Genomic DNA, 17568 nt, shown 5'->3' on the forward strand with positions numbered 1-17568 from the left:
ACAGTGATGACACTGACTCAATTGGTGAATACAGTATAGCCAGTAAAGATCACAAAGGATAACTTAGACAAATGACTTCAGTATCATAGTTTTGTAAAAAGACACAGAAATTATAATAGTCAATCCACTACAAGACATTTTAAGTCATCAGATGTCATTGTGCGAGATGCGGTCATTTACGAGTTGAAATAATACTTTGTGCTAATCAGGGTACAGTGATTTGTCAATACGGAATTTAAATTGAAGAAAATTATATTCAAAGCACAAAAGTCTCTATGACCGAAATACTCGACTGATGCAACTGGTGAATAGATTTGTTTACAAAGCACTGCATAGAGTTTGGACAATACTATCATAGATGAAAAGCATTTTAAAGCGAATGGTTCTACAATAAAATAATATCCGCTGAGAGTATTTCTACAGCCATATATAATCGGTGGATAGTTCTTTCGCATGAAGTTGCGCACACCATCAATCAAGAACACTGATGAGTATAACATTAAAGAATACAATCTTTATATATATGTATATATAATTCGGTGACATTCCGACGCAATCACTGAAAAGGTGTGTGGAAAATTTACTATGCCTGGTCATGTAACCAGTGATGGCTTTACACCATCTATAATATCACAGCCACGGTTTCAAAGTAGGCCCAGTGTAATTTCGAACAATAAAACACGGAGGAAGTCATTAATGAAATGAGTTATGCAAAACTTCCTCGAGAAGACTGAAAAATACGTCAGAGAATGTTCATGATGAATGTTTTTAAGAATCTTCGAAATTAAGTGTCATATTTCCTCGTACAAACCTATATCCAGCAGCAAAGTATGTTTCACCATGACAGTGGTAAATGCAACAAAAAAAATGACAACCGATATTTTGTGAATGGACAATCTTATACACGCTGAATCATGTAAACGATCATACAGACGAACCTCGGCATTACAAACAATACATGTGTTTAAGTTTGGTAATATTGAATTTCCTGCACAAGTTACAACATCAATAAGCTTAAACGATTCAAGAATAACATCGATGTATATGTCTTTCTTTAGAATAAAGCCCTGTAACCGATTCGACTAGTGTTATGTATATTTGATTTAATTTATATTTGATTTAATTTAATTGTTTGTTTGTTAGTTTTAATTTTTTTTTTAATTTATTTCATTACATGCTATTGTAATTTAACTTTGTTTACTGGATTTGACATTGTCCAGAAATTCAGGTCAGTTCTGTTTGACCTGTTTTTCGTAAACAACTAATAATAGAAACTTTGTATCCAATGCTGACCTAGTTCCTGACCTTGATTCAGAACCAGTAAGAGTTGAAGTAAACAACTTTTTTTAAATAAAAAATTTAAATTCTTTCTCAGAGTAAGATTCATAAAGTGAAATCGAGGCCATACTTGGAGTACGTGACAAATAACATGTATAAATTAGATTTGTCCAGAGGATTGACCACATTCGGGCATCTGTTTTGCGCCATAACTAGATCTATTATTGATGTTTTGAGAAAGAATAGTCATTACTTGCCTTAACACAGGAAACGTCCAGGTGTTTTATGGGGGCCATTTTTGGGGGCTAATTATTTTGTTTTCTTCAAATTATTTGGATTCCAAAAGATTATTTTTGCCTGGGAATACGTGTGCTTTAAATTAATTCTTGGACAAGGACAGTTATCGAACTTTACACATAATTCAAACACTGGAGTATTATTTTCTTTGATTCAACAACGCTGTCCACAGCATAAGTTATCGCCTTCTATTTTTTTATTTCGTCGGGATTCGAACTCAGTTTCATTAGGACATTTTATTATTAGGACTTCTACTTTTAATTCTTGGATTATTCTTGGATTATTTTTGGATTTGATTCGTAAAACCGTATGTTCTTTTTCTCACTTTTGCCTTGTTTTTCTAGGGAAATAAATTGCGCGCAGTGAAATATTGATTTGGTATTGTTGAGTGAAATGGATGGCTCAGTAGTGCGGCGTCTTTATGTGTGGATACAAGGTTTTCCATAAATGGTTTTACGTCACAGCAAGTACAAGGGTAACATGTTTCCATGAAGATGTTGTATGGGAATTTTTTATTCATCTTTTATGTTATCTATGCCGACTTTGAATACTTTAATCTTTCCTTGGGAAGTTCCCAGTTTGCCCAACCAGTAGTTCCAACGACGTTCCGTCCAATACCGTGTTATATCGTGGCCAGGTCTCGGTTGAAGTGTGTTTTAGATCGCAAAAGGTTACCACGAAAAGGATTCGGCATTAGCTTTCTTCCCCGGCAGAAATGATTATAATCAACGGTAACACTCTCTATAATCAATGAGTTTTCAACTTTTACACTTTCTACTGGATCTGTGATGGTGATTTCAGCTTCACCGATAAAAAAGTTTGCGATCACTGTCACATCACTGGCACGCACAGAGGAACTGTAAACAATGTATGCAATGTACAGTTACAAATTCGCCAAAACAAAGCAGGATTTCATGTTGTGCTATATAAACCTGCGCAGGTATGATGGTCACTTAATAATACAAGAAATCGTGATGGCATTGAATCAACCAAAAAGCGTAATTCCCAACAATATGGAAAAATACATAATGATTAGGCTCTGGCAGCTACAGTTCATTGGCTTGATGAGAAACCTTGCAGCGAATGGAAATGATCGTTGTACAATCACTCGTCGATACTGTGGTGTTTACGTTGCTTACTTGCAGAGGCATTCCGTTCGTCCTAGGTATTTCTGCCAACGACTACATACGTGAAACAATGGTTGGTCAGTGTTTGGTTGATTAAACCTCGGCGACTATCATGATTTGTACATTCGCACCAATAACACTGGACAACACATTTTTACAAAAGTCATGTTACTGAAATAAAATTAGTCAATTCTTATCAATTTTTATGTGCTGAACACGAATATGACAGTCAAATTGCAAAATTGGCTCTAGTTTTTTTGTAATCTGCAAGAAATTAATGTTTACATAACGAAATGCATTCCAATAGTAAAAGGTCAACTGTAATAGCCTACCTATAAAAAATCAAGTCATTGACTACATCTTAGATTTCTTCGCCTGTCTCTTGTACAGCTGTTCGGGAGCATCTCTGAGGAGTGTCCAGCAGTAGTCAGCCAGCATTGTAGTGGACCATTTTCCCTGGTATCTTTGTTCCATTGTTGCGATATCTTGATGAAAACGTTCGCCGTGTTCATCACTAACAATACCACAGTTGCTAGGAAAGAAATCCAAATGGGAATGAAGGAAGTGAATCTTTAGAGACATATTGCAGCCAAGTTTCTTATACTTCATCAACATGTCTTCTACTAGTTCCTTATAGTTTTCTGCCCTAACATTTCCGAGGAAGTTTGTAGAAACTAGGCGAAAAGCATTCCATGCTTGTTTCGCGTCACCTTCCAGCAAGTTGTTGAACCGGTCATCTTTGAAAAGCTCTCGAATCTGAGGACCCACAAAAACTCCCTCTTTAATCTTTGCTTCGCTGAGTCGAGGGAATTTTTCATGCAGGTATCGGAATGCTGGCAAAGTCCGGTCAATGGCTTTCACGAAGTTCTTCATCAAACCTAGTTTGATGTGAAGGGGTGGTAGCAAGATTTTCTGAGCCTCAACCAGAGCTGGGTGTTGGATATTTTTCTCTCCAATGGCTACATTCTGCCTGTGAGTCCATTCCTTCCTCATGTAGTGCATTTCCCTTGCTCGGCTATCCCACTCGCATAAGAAACACATGTATTTTGTATATCCTTGCTGCAGTCCCATTAAAAGGGCAACTACCTTCAAATCACCACAGAGGTGCCAGCTGTACTTGTTATACTCAATGGAATTCAGTAGCTGCCTTAAGTTATCGTATGTCTCTTTCATGTGGACAGCATACGCTACTGGAATAGATGGAAGAATGTTTCCATTGTGCAAAAGCACAGCCTTGAGACTCAGTTTCGAAGAGTCCACAAATAGTCTCCATTCTTGTGGGTCATGAGTGATTTTTAAAGCATTCATGAGGCCCTCAATATCGGAACAGAATATCAGATTACTTTCCTTTCTGAAGAAAGGCTCCAATTGCTGGTGGCGCTTTCGATATGCAGTAATTGTGACATCTTCTTCTAGAAGATTCCATTGTTGGAGTCTTGATCCTAGCAATTCTGCCTTGTTCTTTGATAAGTCCAAATCACGAATCAGGTCATTTAGTTCTTCCTGTGTTATTCTGTGTGGGGTTGATGATGCACCACAGTGAAAATCTGGATCACTGCATGCTGATGGACCAGGAGAAGAACACGTCGACTCACCTTTGTCTTCGTCAGATGAATCAAGAGAATATTCTGCTGGAGATTCTGGAATAGGAAGTCCCTCACCATGTGGAACTGGTCTCAATGCAGACGGAATGTTTGGGTAGACTATTCTCGACTTCTTTCGCTTCGTTATTCCGCCGGAAAGAGGAGGAACCAAGCAGAAGTAACAGTCATTTAGGTGGTTGCTTGGCTCTCTCCACACCATTGGGACTGCAAACGGCATTGATGACCTTTTGCAATTCAACCACTGTGAAAGCTGTGTTGTACATGTAGCACAGCATATATGCGGAGCCCAAGGCTTGTCTTGGTCACCAACCTTGCATCCGAAGTAAAGATGATATGCCTTCTTCACTTGAGAATTGATACTTTTCTTCTGGTTGGCAAATGTCACTTCCCCACAAATATAGCAAAAATTGTCCGCGGTATTAACACACTTTCGAGGCATTACTGTTCTTTATTGTACGTAAATGGATAAAATAATAAGTTTTATGTAACAGTAGCTTGAACTGTCTCGCACAACGTCTAAAATATTTTAAATGCTGAACCTATCTGATTGGGCTTTATATAGTACACTGCTTACGTCAGCTTCAGCAGCCGCCTGGCATTAGTATAATAGGCCTACACATGTATAGTACACTGCTGACGTCAACTTAGTTCAGCAGCCGCATGGCATTAGTATTGCATTGCATCAGAAAATGATGCAATCAACTGTGGATGATGTGAGCATGATGGTATTATGCAATGTTACATCATTATTCCGGATGTTGCTGCAGTCCTACTGGAGAAATTTACACAGTGAAACATAGAAAATGAGGTATATGAATATCTTCAAAACGAGAGCCAATACAAATTTTTCACGGTTATATTCGTGTTCGGCACACCAAAATACTACAGATTAGGGCCTTTTCAAGTCAGTAATGATTTCACTGTTGACCAGTGTAAGATAAGTTTAAAACCTTCCACGATTATGTTACGCGTGAGTACAAGCTGACCCCGCGCACTAATTTTAGTCACCGGAAATGGCTTGGACGCATTACTGTATAAAACCAATGTTGAGCAGGAATTGTTTATTGGGATTGATCGATATTAATTTGCTGGAAGAGGAATTCGCGCCGAGATTTTCGACGGCAAATCTTAATTTTTAATGAGCTTACCAAATTCTTCCAATTTCATCCTTTTTAAATTCTAAATATCCTTTATATTTCTGTATATAGTTGTATTGAATAGATTTTGCCACTCCCCATCCTCGTTTTCCAGTAACCTTTTAACTCATCATGTCTTAATGTACCTGATGAATGAATAAATGTGTATCGTATTTGATCTTTCTTCCGTCTCCAGCGATACTAGTATGTCCCGTTTAATTCTTTCTACTTCTTTAAACCATGCAGACTTAAATAAGGTACGATTTGATTCTCTCTACTTTTCTACAACATGCAGACTTAAATGAGGTACGATGCAGACTTAAATGATGTATGATTTGATTCTGCTTCAGTTTTGCTGATGGACCATTAACTAATATTGATTTAATCACTCTGGCAAACTATCACAAGCATTTCCGAGATATCCTTATGCGGAATACGCCTGCATTAACGAACCCACGCACAAGGGAAACCAGCATCATCAACCTGGATTTGATAACAAGACCTGGAACTAAATGAGTTGCGTGCATGGTAACTCCTCTTCATCTTTTTTTATTTTGACTCGTATTGACCTGCATCGTCACTTGAAGTTATGGATGATTTAACCCACGGCGGTAAAAGACAACCACTGATTTTTCGACTCTGCCGTTGCAAACTCGGCTTGAAGGACTAATATGTGGACTTGTTAAATTATTGCGTGCATTCGAGTATTAGTCAATATCACGCGCTCTTGTTGATTTTACCTTGTCACTTAGAAAATACTCTTAATAGTATACGAAATGTATTTTATTAACATCGATGGCTGTTACTCAGCCAGACACGGCCCTGATATGGATCTGAGCAGGTTGGCCGCCAAAGCGGATTTGACTGATTTTACCTGCTGGGTTGTTGTTGACATCGACCCGGGCGAGCTTCTGATTTTCCAATATCAAACTAGAAATCCTAAAATATCTAACGTGGACATTTAATATGTTGTTTTAAAGCTACAAGGCACTGTCGCAAAAAACTGACCGAAATCAACCAAATCGGGGGAATCAAAGACTCTTGCATGTCGATTGCGTTTATCAACAATTGTATTGATAAAGTCGGGGCTGCAGTAAAACAATATACGGATGCAAAAGATACAGTTCCCTCTCACCACCACCACGCAAGGAAGAATTGAAAACATATTAATGTATTAAACACATGAACAAACTGATAAATTAGCAATTGTCGACTGGTTTTCACTGGTGTCGGGAATGGTTTAGCTTTAACTTAAGCTTCACATCTTGAAGGTACTAATTCTGAATTTGCAGTTTTCACATTACCTGGATTGTATGGCATGGGGGCTTCAATAATAATATTGGAAAGTGATTACCATAATCATCATCATCATCATCATCATCATTCACTACTCGCAATAATGCCTGCTTCAAAGAAGCTGGTGTTTCAATACCTTTAACATATGCAAAATAATTACCATTCGTCACCGTAGATGAAGGTGTCCACATTTATCCGGACGCATACTTAACCGTCTTTGGGTTTGTGTTAAGATTAGATTATGGATTCTGACTTCAATAACGGAATTTACCGACAGGGTGTTGAACCGGCTGACTAGTGAAGCTTATAATGATAACGATTTTATTCCACTTAATCGTGCATATCTGCGTGAAAACGGGGTGTTTAAAAGCCTCTTATACACTGAAATATAGTCTGGTTAAGGACTAAATAGACATCAACAGCTGGGATATACCGATACCAAATCGGAGCCAGTTTGGAATCTGTGCATCAGCACATGACAACGCGGTCACATAATGCACAGTTATGCATGAAAACACACAGGGATTGTTTCTACAATTGATGACACAACTTGGAAGAAAAAAAATCTCAAATATGATTAAACAAGGACACACTTGTCTATGTAACGGCTTTTGGGCGAAGACTATAACGATAATTTCAGAAACTATTCAATGGCATAATCAGTTTTGTTTATGTGAACCTAATGCTAAGCCCCAGCAACGCACAAAGGAATTTTTTTGTTCCCCAAATAGATTTTTCTATGATTCTTTGGCAGTTGAGCCAATAAAATAAGGCTTAAAGCGTGTATTTGTGTTGCACCTGAATAAGACAAGATTGTCAAGAAAAATGAAATTCGCAACTGCATTATTAATAGAAGAACTATGAAGGACCCTCACTTTTACCCACGCGAGAAAATAATTAAAGCGAAACAACTGTGAGATGAAAACACCAAGAGAACTGTGCTACTCGTGAAATACAAACACGTGCGTAATGTTGCAGACGCTATTTTCGGAATTACTGCCGTCAACCATTGTTGGCCTTTCTGTTGCAGAAATATTAAGAAAGCAACCGTCATAGGTATACTAATCGTTTTGTTGTCAGATATATATCGATAGCAACCGATGTTGCAGGCGGTGCTGGTACAATAGTCTCACAGCGGCTGCATTTGCGACTATGTGACTTCTTAGATTCGTGTCCACTTGCGTAAATCAATCATGCACTCACATATGATTTAAGGGTAAAGTTATGTGATATATAGAAGGTTTTGACGTATATATGTAAGCTCTGCCTAAAAGTACCGTAATGATACTACTGTTTGTGTCACGGATTGATTAAGATACTTGAAACAAAAATGACAACGAACAGAGCAAAACTAACTTTGGTATCTAGCCTAAGCGCTTTCGACTCTCATTCAGTCTTTCTCAAAGGCAATTACAAAAAGAGACAAACGATAAGCGAAAAGAAAGCTGAATTTACTCAACTTCACAAGATTATGAAGTATTATTTCGGAATTGTTGCTATCGCGCCTTTAGTCCGATTTGTTAACTAGTCTTGCACTTTACGTCAGCTTCTTAAACATACGCAAACATGCACGCACACACACACACACACAGATGTGTAGTTTAGATCATTCATAATTTCACCTGGACAAGCCATTAATATCGATGGATGCATGATTACGAAATTAGTTTTTTTTTTGTTCCATTTTCTCAAAACAAGTTCATTAAAACATAGAAAAATACAGAGGGCATATGGGGAATTATTTTAGACAAACTTAAAATGCTCCATGGGTTGGATACTGATGAACGATACAAAGCAGTAGTAAATGAAATTGTTATACCAATGAATTTTTGTTAATATATTTGAACCACCTACTAATAGATCATGGTACGTTTAAGCTACGGTCGTGATTTGATCGTGTCAAGTTATCAAGTTAATTAGCTCCAGTTCTGTGCGATAGAATGAATTCAGCTTAAATGCATGTATCTTGGCATACATGTTTACCGTTTTAACCCATTTATAATACATACTCCTGTATAATGCGCACTAATTTTCAAGTAGCTTTTACCCAGATCTGCCGTACAAAAAAATGCGCCTGCAGGTCGGGTTCTGTGCTGTTCCCTTTATATCACTGAATATAGGACAGTGTAGATATTAATTTGCCGGCGCATTATGCGAATGCAGGTCAGGATCTAGTCTGTTTTCTATTTAGTGAACCTTTTACTTGAAGAATGATGGTATTAGAATGGACATCATACAGTAAACTTAAACAGTCTCTTTCACCTTGATAATGCATTGAAGAAATAAGACTTATCGGTCACATGAATAAATATTTGGGTTTCTTCTCATCTAAAACGTTTTTATCCGGTCCCGTTTTACAATAAAGGCATCGGGCATCAGTTTATAAATTTCCTGAACGGTTGGATATTAATATCGTTTACATGAATACACTATAATAAAGGAAATATGTGTCAAATTCTGCAAACTCAGATTTATTAGAAACACAGAAAATAATGGCAGGCTATTAAACATATGTACAAAATATTGCCTAAAACATCACCTTTTTTCTTGGATGAGATATGGCGACAGTTGCCTAAACCATTACCATTTTTCTAGGATGTGAGTACTGCTTTAGAGTTGATTAGAACTTTAATATTTTTAGGATGTGAGAACGGCGTTAGAGTTGCCTAAAATATTAGCATTTTTTCCAGGATATGAATACGGCGACAGAGTTGCCTAAAACTTTACCATTTTTTCTAGGATGAGAACGGCTATAAAGCTACCTAAAACTTCATTTTTTTTCTGGGATGTGAGTACGGCGATAGAGTTGCCTAAAACTTTAAAATGAAATTAGGATGTAAGTAGAGCGACAGAGCTACCTAAAACTTCACCATTTTTTTTTCTAGGATGCGAATACGGCGACAGAGTTGCGGGATGTACTCTTGCCAGCTGTGTCAACAATTCGGTCAACTGTTGTGAAACGTGTTACGTGCCGCCAACTATAGTGACAGCTCCAAACACAACTGCAACAACCACAACAACAACAACTACGACAACAACTGCAAAACCCCTGATATCGACAAGTACAGCCATTCAGTCAGTAACTTCATCCATGTTCATAAACTTAACAGCGGTGCCAATCACGACAGAATCTACTAAAATTTCAAATCAAACAACCAACTTACCAAGCACAAACCGAAGTAATACACCACTAACTTCAACAACATTGGTAACATCTTTAGCAACTTCAAAAACTCCAACAACATCTCTCACAACCTCATCTGAAATCAGATCAACTACGCTCCTAACAACTCAAGTAATTCATACAGCCAGCTTGACAACTATTCCATCTACAACAACATCAACAATAAGAGCAATATTCACGGTAGCAACAATAAGTAGTTCCTCAACATCATCAACAAATCCTGCAACATTTTCAGAATCTACAAAAATGTCAGATCAAGCAAGCAGCACAACAAGCACAAATCAAATTACTACACCAGAGACATCAACAACTTTAGTAATAAGCCAAGCCACCTTGAAAGTTCCATCATCAACATCGACAGCGACAAATCCCGCAACTACTTCTACAATCACATCATCTACATCCTTGACCACTTCAGCTCCTCAGATAACAAACTCAACAATTATTTCATCTACATCATTAACAACAGAATCAGCATTACCGATTGTTATGACCTCAAGAATAACTAGTAACTCTTCAACATCATCGACAAATGCAACGACTTCTTCAAGAGTAATACCGATCACAACAAAATTTACTAAATTGCCAGATAAAGCAACGAATTTAACAAGCACAACTCTAACTACTACACCAGTTACGTCACCAACTTTGTTAATAACTTCAGCAACTTCAAAAGCTCTAACAACAATTACAACGACATATCCTACAACCTCATCTCCAGTCACATCAACTACATCTTTGACCAATCCTTTATTTGCAACAACCAGCCCAACAACTAGTTCATTTACAACAACAAAAACGACAGGTAATTCTTCAAAGTCATCAATGAATGCAACGACCTCTTCGAACGCACCACCGTCCACATCAAACTTTATTAAATTATCAGATCAAACAATCAATTCAACAGCAACATCAAGAACTTCAAAAACAACATTTACAACAATATATCCCGCAACTTCGTCTGAAATCAGATCAACTACGTTCTTAACAACTCCAGAATCTCAAACAACCAGCTCGACAACTATTGCATCTACAACAACAAAAACAGCATCAACAACCCCAACATCACTTACGACAGAAACAATAAAAAGCTCCTCAAAGTCATCAACAAATCCTGCAACATTTTCAGAATCTACTAAAATGTCAGATCAAACAATCAACACAACAAACACAAATCAAACTACTACAAGCACAAATCAAACTATTACACCAGCGACACCAACAACCTTAGTAATAACGTCAGCCACCTTGAAAGTTCTATCAACAACATCTACAGCGACAAATCCCACAACTATTCCTATAATCACATTATCTACATCCTTGACCACTTCATCGCCTCAGATAACAAACTCAACAGTTTCATCTGCATCAATAACAGCAGAAGCAGCATCACCAATACTTATAACCTCAACAAAAACAACATCGTCGACAAATGCAACTTCTTCAAGAGCAATGCCCATCACAACAGAATTTACTAAAATGTCAGATCAAACAAGCAAATCAACAAGTACAACTCTAACTTCTGCACCAGTTACGTCAGCAACTTTGTTAATAACTTCAACATCTTCGAAATCTCTAACAACTTCTGCATTGACATATCCCAAAACTGTATCTCCAGTCACATCAACTTCATCATTGACGAATCCTGTATTTCCAGCAACCAACTCAACAGTTACTCCATTTACAACAACGAAAGCTACAAGTAATTCTTCAACGTCACTGACAAATGCAACGACCTCTTCCACTGCGTCGCTGTCAACAACAAAATTTACTAAAATGCCAGATCAAACAAGCAGCTCAACAAGCACAAGCCGAGTTATTACACGAATAGCTTCAACAACTTTGATAATAACTGCACCAACTTCAAAAGCTCCAATAACAACAGCTACAACGACTTATCCCACAACTACTGTTGCAGTCCCAATAGCTACGTCATTGACGACTTCAGAATCTGCAACAACCAGTTCAACAACTATTCCACCTACATCAACAACACTTACAACTACAAAAGCAACAAGTAGTAGTTCGTTTACGACGACAAATCAAACTACAAACTTAGCAAGTACGTCTCAAACTAAAACAGTGGCATCTTCCACTACTCCGCCGGTCTCAATAATTCCATCAACAAAATCTTCTGTAACTTATTCGGTTAATGCAACTGCTACGTTATTAAATACATTAAATGCAACAACATCAGCATCGACAGTTACATCGATGGATGTACGTTTAACCACATTGCCAATTATGTTATCGACAACATCATCATCTGAGACAACCATTCAAACCGTCAAAACTACCAGCAATCTCTCAACAGTTTTAACATCGACTCAAATAGCATCAACAACAAAAACAACACCATCGTCATCAACCACATCTTCTTTAGTTACTCCTACGGTCTATACCATGGATTCTCCAACGACAGCAAAAATAACAAAATCTACTTCATTGATGGAAACAACGTTGTTGGTAACAAAAAATATTACATCATTATTTTCATCATCATCACAAATGACAGAATTCGTTACTGTTTCGACAGTTAAAGATGAAAATGGCGTTGGAGCCTCGTACATGCAGCAGTTAATCCTGATTGCCTCAGGGGGTGGGGCTGGTGCCTTTATTCTGATACTGTTTGTGATTCTCTGTTGCATAATATTTCTCAAGAAAAGAAGCTACAAAAGTCGTTCTGAGCGCCAGTCATCAGGCGAAGATTGCATTAACCCGTATTCCGTAAGTGTTACTGAAGAATACAGTGTCTGTTAAGGACGCGTTCATGTGACAATATTACCCCTGTACATTGACGACAAACCGTACAAAAAGTCCATATTTTCAATGAAATTGTTATTTAACTATTTAGGCAGTTTTTTTTTTAATCTAGGAGAACACTGTTACGCATACATGCTGTAATCAGTATATTAAATATGCAATATGTAAGAGTATTACACCAAGATCGACAAAATTAATTAATCTTGTTTTATGAAGGCAAATATGGTAATTGACATAAGATGCTTTTACACAGCTGAAAAACAGGCCTGTAGACAGGATCTAAGACGTAATGTAAGCAAACAATATGTACGGAATAACTAATGAAGTTTTCCTGCCGTTTAAAAAGGACTCAGATTCGTTATATAGTATTTGTATGAATAGGGTACTCTTTGTCAATAGTATTTTTGTCGTACTTTGGAACAGGTCATGTATCATATTAAGATGTTTTCATTTGGATATATATTTTTATAAGTTTTATGTAGTTTTATATGTTTACTAAATAAGAACATTCAGATATGTAATAAAATGCATCCAAATTCATGGAAGTAGACAAATCACACAATCAATCTTCTAAATATTATTGTTGCCCTCTTCCGTCTTTCATAAACAATAGATTGCTAGAAATACTGAATTTGCGCGCGCACACGTGTGCAGATATTTTTTATAGACTATTTTTACTTCAACGATCCAGTGATGACATAATGTACATAACAGTGATGTAAAATTGTTTAGTTTAAAACGTACTTTGAAACTATAGTGTACCATCCTGAAGACCTTCAATGCCGACGATGTAAAAGCACTAAAAGAACACAAAATACTGATTTCATACACGTATCAGATGTGATAACTCGGATATTTCTATATGTAAAACTGATTCATATAATAATTCAAATAATTCTATAGGAAAAACTGATTAATACATAATTCACATAATTAAATCGGTTAAACTGATTCATACATAACTTGAGATAATTCGATAGAGAGTAGTTCAATTTGTTTATAGCTGTACGAGAAACGATTTGAATGTATGTAAATATTTTGTATAAGGCAATTAAGGCGTTAGTCCTGGTCTCGGAGTCTCTCATATGATATCTGGCCATAAATATTTTTATGTCTTGAAAATAGTTTTATACTGCAATTGTTTTATTAAGCAAAATTCCTCTGTCAGTATTTTAAAAATTGTAAAATCGATCAACCAGCAATGTACCAGGCTAAAGCATTTGTACTATTTGCATTTAGTGTACACAAAGATATGGCGGAAATTATAAACTTTATCGCCGCTTTTATTTCTTTTACTTAACTCTCAGAAAGTGTCGGGCATGGTGTTGGTTGGCCTGTAATGAATCTGACATGACAAACAAAGGCGGACATTGATTTAGAGCGAAAAATATTTCTAACTAATAAGCAAATTAGAGGTTTCAAATATAAAGTTTTATTACAAAATCTTTTTCAGACAAGCGGTTCAAAACCCAGTTATGACCAACGGATCACGACATGGCTTTCTCCTATCAGAGATAATATCCATTTTAAGCATACTCCAAGTATTTGGTCATATGACAGTATTCCATATGTATACCACGACAGATGGCTCGATGAACATGAACAATCTTCATTCCAGGACAATTATTTCGTTTGATTCCAGGGCTTATTCAGCATGTACAAAGCACGACAGAAGACGTGAGAAAGATGATCGATTACTTGCCTGTTTCAAAGCTGGAATATTCTGTACTTTTGGTTATTTTTTTCCCAAGAAACCCACTAGATTGTTACATGTTACATTTATATTAAAATTATACCACTTATTCTGTTGTCATAGGACACTTTGCAAAATTATAACAGCTTTGTATTTTATTTTGTATCTGTTTATACTTTTCGAGTTGACATTTATTTTGGATGAGTTGATCTATATGCTTCATTTATTAATTTTGTAATTATTTTTGTGCAATTCTGTATGTATGTATTTACATTTAATAAGCTTTGTTCTTGCTCAACACAATATAATCATAAACGTGATGCTGTGCAGTCATATGCTAGCAAAACAGCCATGCAGTCTGTTGTTGGGTTTAACGCAATTTTCCTGCACAAGATAGGCTTTATATGGCGGTCAGTATAAATGGTGGAGGAAGAACCCGGGAACACTCCGGAAAGAACCACTGACCCACGAGAAACTACTGGCAATCGTTCTCACATACCCGCATTGGCCGAACCCGGGACTCGAACCCACGCAGAGGTGAGATGGCAAGGATCTGTAAAGGTTAGCGCTTTAGGCCACTCGGGACTCAAATTCTGGTGTCACCGGCCATGTATTTTATGTTCTTATTTAATGGTGGTATAACCAATTCTTATGATATTGTCTCCCACAAATGATTTTCGTTTTGTTTTTTTAATTACATTGAACAAACCTTAGGTTATTGTAACATGCTTCTTAAATTCTGTGCAATTAATCTACTGGCGTTATTGTTACCATAATCTAGCTAAAGCTCTTAGGAAATGAGAATAAAAGAAGAGAATAACATCAAGAGATGACCATTCCGTGTGAGCACACAAAACTAACCTTGCGCAGATCTATATAATTAAACCATTTGGGAACTTAGGAGGCACTGTGTGCTTGAGATATATGAGGGTGTAGGGAAATGATAGAAAAACTGAAATCATATTTTATAAAACGAACTTATTTTATGGTCAAAACTCAATTTACACGTTCTTTGAATATTTATTTTATTAGATATTAGTTTGAATCCTGACTAAAAAGTTTGAAATTCTAGCTATTTAAAATAATCAAAAAGAACGAAAGAGAAAAGGAAGACGAGAACAGAGAAACAATATTTTAGACATCTTTAAGTTAGTGAACCTTTAAATGTGGTTTGAAGTTAGTACTCTTGGTATCGTAAGCTAAATAAATATATTTTCTTATACTTGTTTTAGAGCCTAGCTTCAGAAAATTTTATTTCACGTTTTCCAAAATGAAGAATAATTTACTTGATGTTGCTGCAATATAAATCACCCCAATATTTTTTTTTTTTGCTTTAGGAAGGATAACTTTAGATATTTAAATTCGACTAATATGCTTCTTAATTTTCGCTGACAAAATAAGATGAACTTGAGTCAGTAAATTTAAAATATATCTAAAAACAAAGTGATGAATGGAACAACAATATATTTACATATAAGAAGTCCTGGTGAACATCTGTTAAGAGATTGACTATTTAACAAAACAGCACAATAAATGGTCTTTTTCAATAAATAAGTATAAGAAACGCTTTTCATTCACTGAGACTTGGGCGCTGATCTAGTACTTATGGTTTATCGACACTTATTAGGTTCTACATTTAAATGTCGAGAAGACAAAAAGGCACAAATACCAGTATGTTTTTTTTCCTTTAAACCAAAACGGTGGGCAACGTGTCAAGAACTACCAAATCACGTGCTGCCATTGCGCGCGTCAATAATGCAGTATCATTAGAATCAAACTCTCCCCATAAGGGAAATCTGACAGACACCGATACGAAGTCATGTTCAATTGACCGTTTGATTCACCAGTCCGATTACAGGTTTTACATTTAAGAAAGTGATAAACGTCATTTGGAACACATTGTTTCTAATGATAACTCACGAGTCATCTGATTCGTTGGTTACTAAATATAAGTGGGCCGGGAATCCCAAAGGTCATTAGGACATCGATCTTTATCGGCGCCTGTCAGATCTACTTATGATACTAGTTTTAATGATCCTGTCACTAGGAATAGATAAGCTGGTATAATAAGTATACCATTTGCACAGCATTATTGTAAAACGGTGACTTTCTTGTTTGATCTGTCTGGCATTCCAAGTTTTAATGCCCTACGGTTTGTTCATAGTGATATTCAATAGACGGGTATTACTAAGAATGGTAATGTGTAAAAATGACGTCAGTCGAAAAGATCATACTACAATGAGAGAGAAAGAGTAAACTTTCGAAAACGATTAACTTTGTGAACAAAATGATAAGGTAAACAGTTAATATTTGCATCGTAATTATGGTTCCATTCTGTATATAGACCACGCAAGAAAAACGTACATTGAGAAAAGACAAAATTTATTTTTTTTAAAACTGATTACATACATTAAACCATATAGATAATATAATCTCGTGTGATAACAAGTAGTTTGTTGGATGCGAGACTTCAACGGTATTCATAGAGAAAACTCGATACATGTACCATTACCGTTTCCTTCGCTCCATATGACTATAAATATTATATCACTCTCGAACATTTCGTTTAATACGTAACAAGACTGTGTAAACATTTTTTTTTTACTAATCATGCAATGCACGCAATATGCATTCCTTCTCCAGTTCTATAAATCTATATGTTGTGTATGCTGGTGTTCTTGTTTATTTTAACTGTATCATTTAACGAAACAAAGATGGTATTTGAGATCGCGACGTGTTGAAAAGAGGTGAAATATTTTATACTCGAATAATCACGTATAACAATTTCCTATCCTACCTAAAACTGCATGTGTGCATGTACCCCATGAGGCAAATTAAACTACATCCTCCTAATGTGAAACATTGTTCTTAAAAGCCTGACTTCACAGACGCTCGAAGCAAGCAATCATGATGCAAAAATCTGAAGAACGTTGCTTCGTACGTAAATTTGCAACTACTACTCGCATCAAGTTTGCCAATTGGCTGACAAAATTGTTCAAACTGCAGCGGCAATATAAAAGCCTGTGAAGTAAAGAACAAACACGAGGACTACATCTGGTTAAGCAATCCCTCGCTCCCACACCATTTGTATGGCAGTTCTGACAGTGTACTACTGTACCGTTATTTTTTTTGTATGCCTCTGTATAGATACTCTTGTTAACTTTTTCTGCTTAGGTGTTAGTAGTGACGT

At 36.4% G+C, this 17568-nt stretch overlaps 1 protein-coding gene across 1 annotated transcript; it reads left to right on the plus strand.

Annotated features, from left to right (window-relative positions):
- The first annotated feature begins 9450 nt into the window (after window positions 1-9450).
- LOC149787610 (uncharacterized) lies at window positions 9451-16943 on the plus strand. Its single transcript, XM_089973778.1, has 2 exons — window positions 9451-12649; window positions 14139-16943. The coding sequence occupies exons 1-2, from the start codon at window positions 9830-9832 to the stop codon at window positions 14319-14321; spliced, it is 3003 nt and encodes a 1000-aa protein (XP_089829904.1). The 5' UTR covers window positions 9451-9829; the 3' UTR covers window positions 14322-16943.
- The last annotated feature ends 625 nt before the right edge of the window (window positions 16944-17568 follow it).

The sequence above is a fragment of the Sinohyriopsis cumingii genome, chromosome 11, assembly GCF_028554795.1.
Source record: "Sinohyriopsis cumingii isolate HCF-2022 chromosome 11, ASM2855479v2, whole genome shotgun sequence".
NCBI lineage: Eukaryota > Metazoa > Mollusca > Bivalvia > Unionida > Unionidae > Sinohyriopsis > Sinohyriopsis cumingii.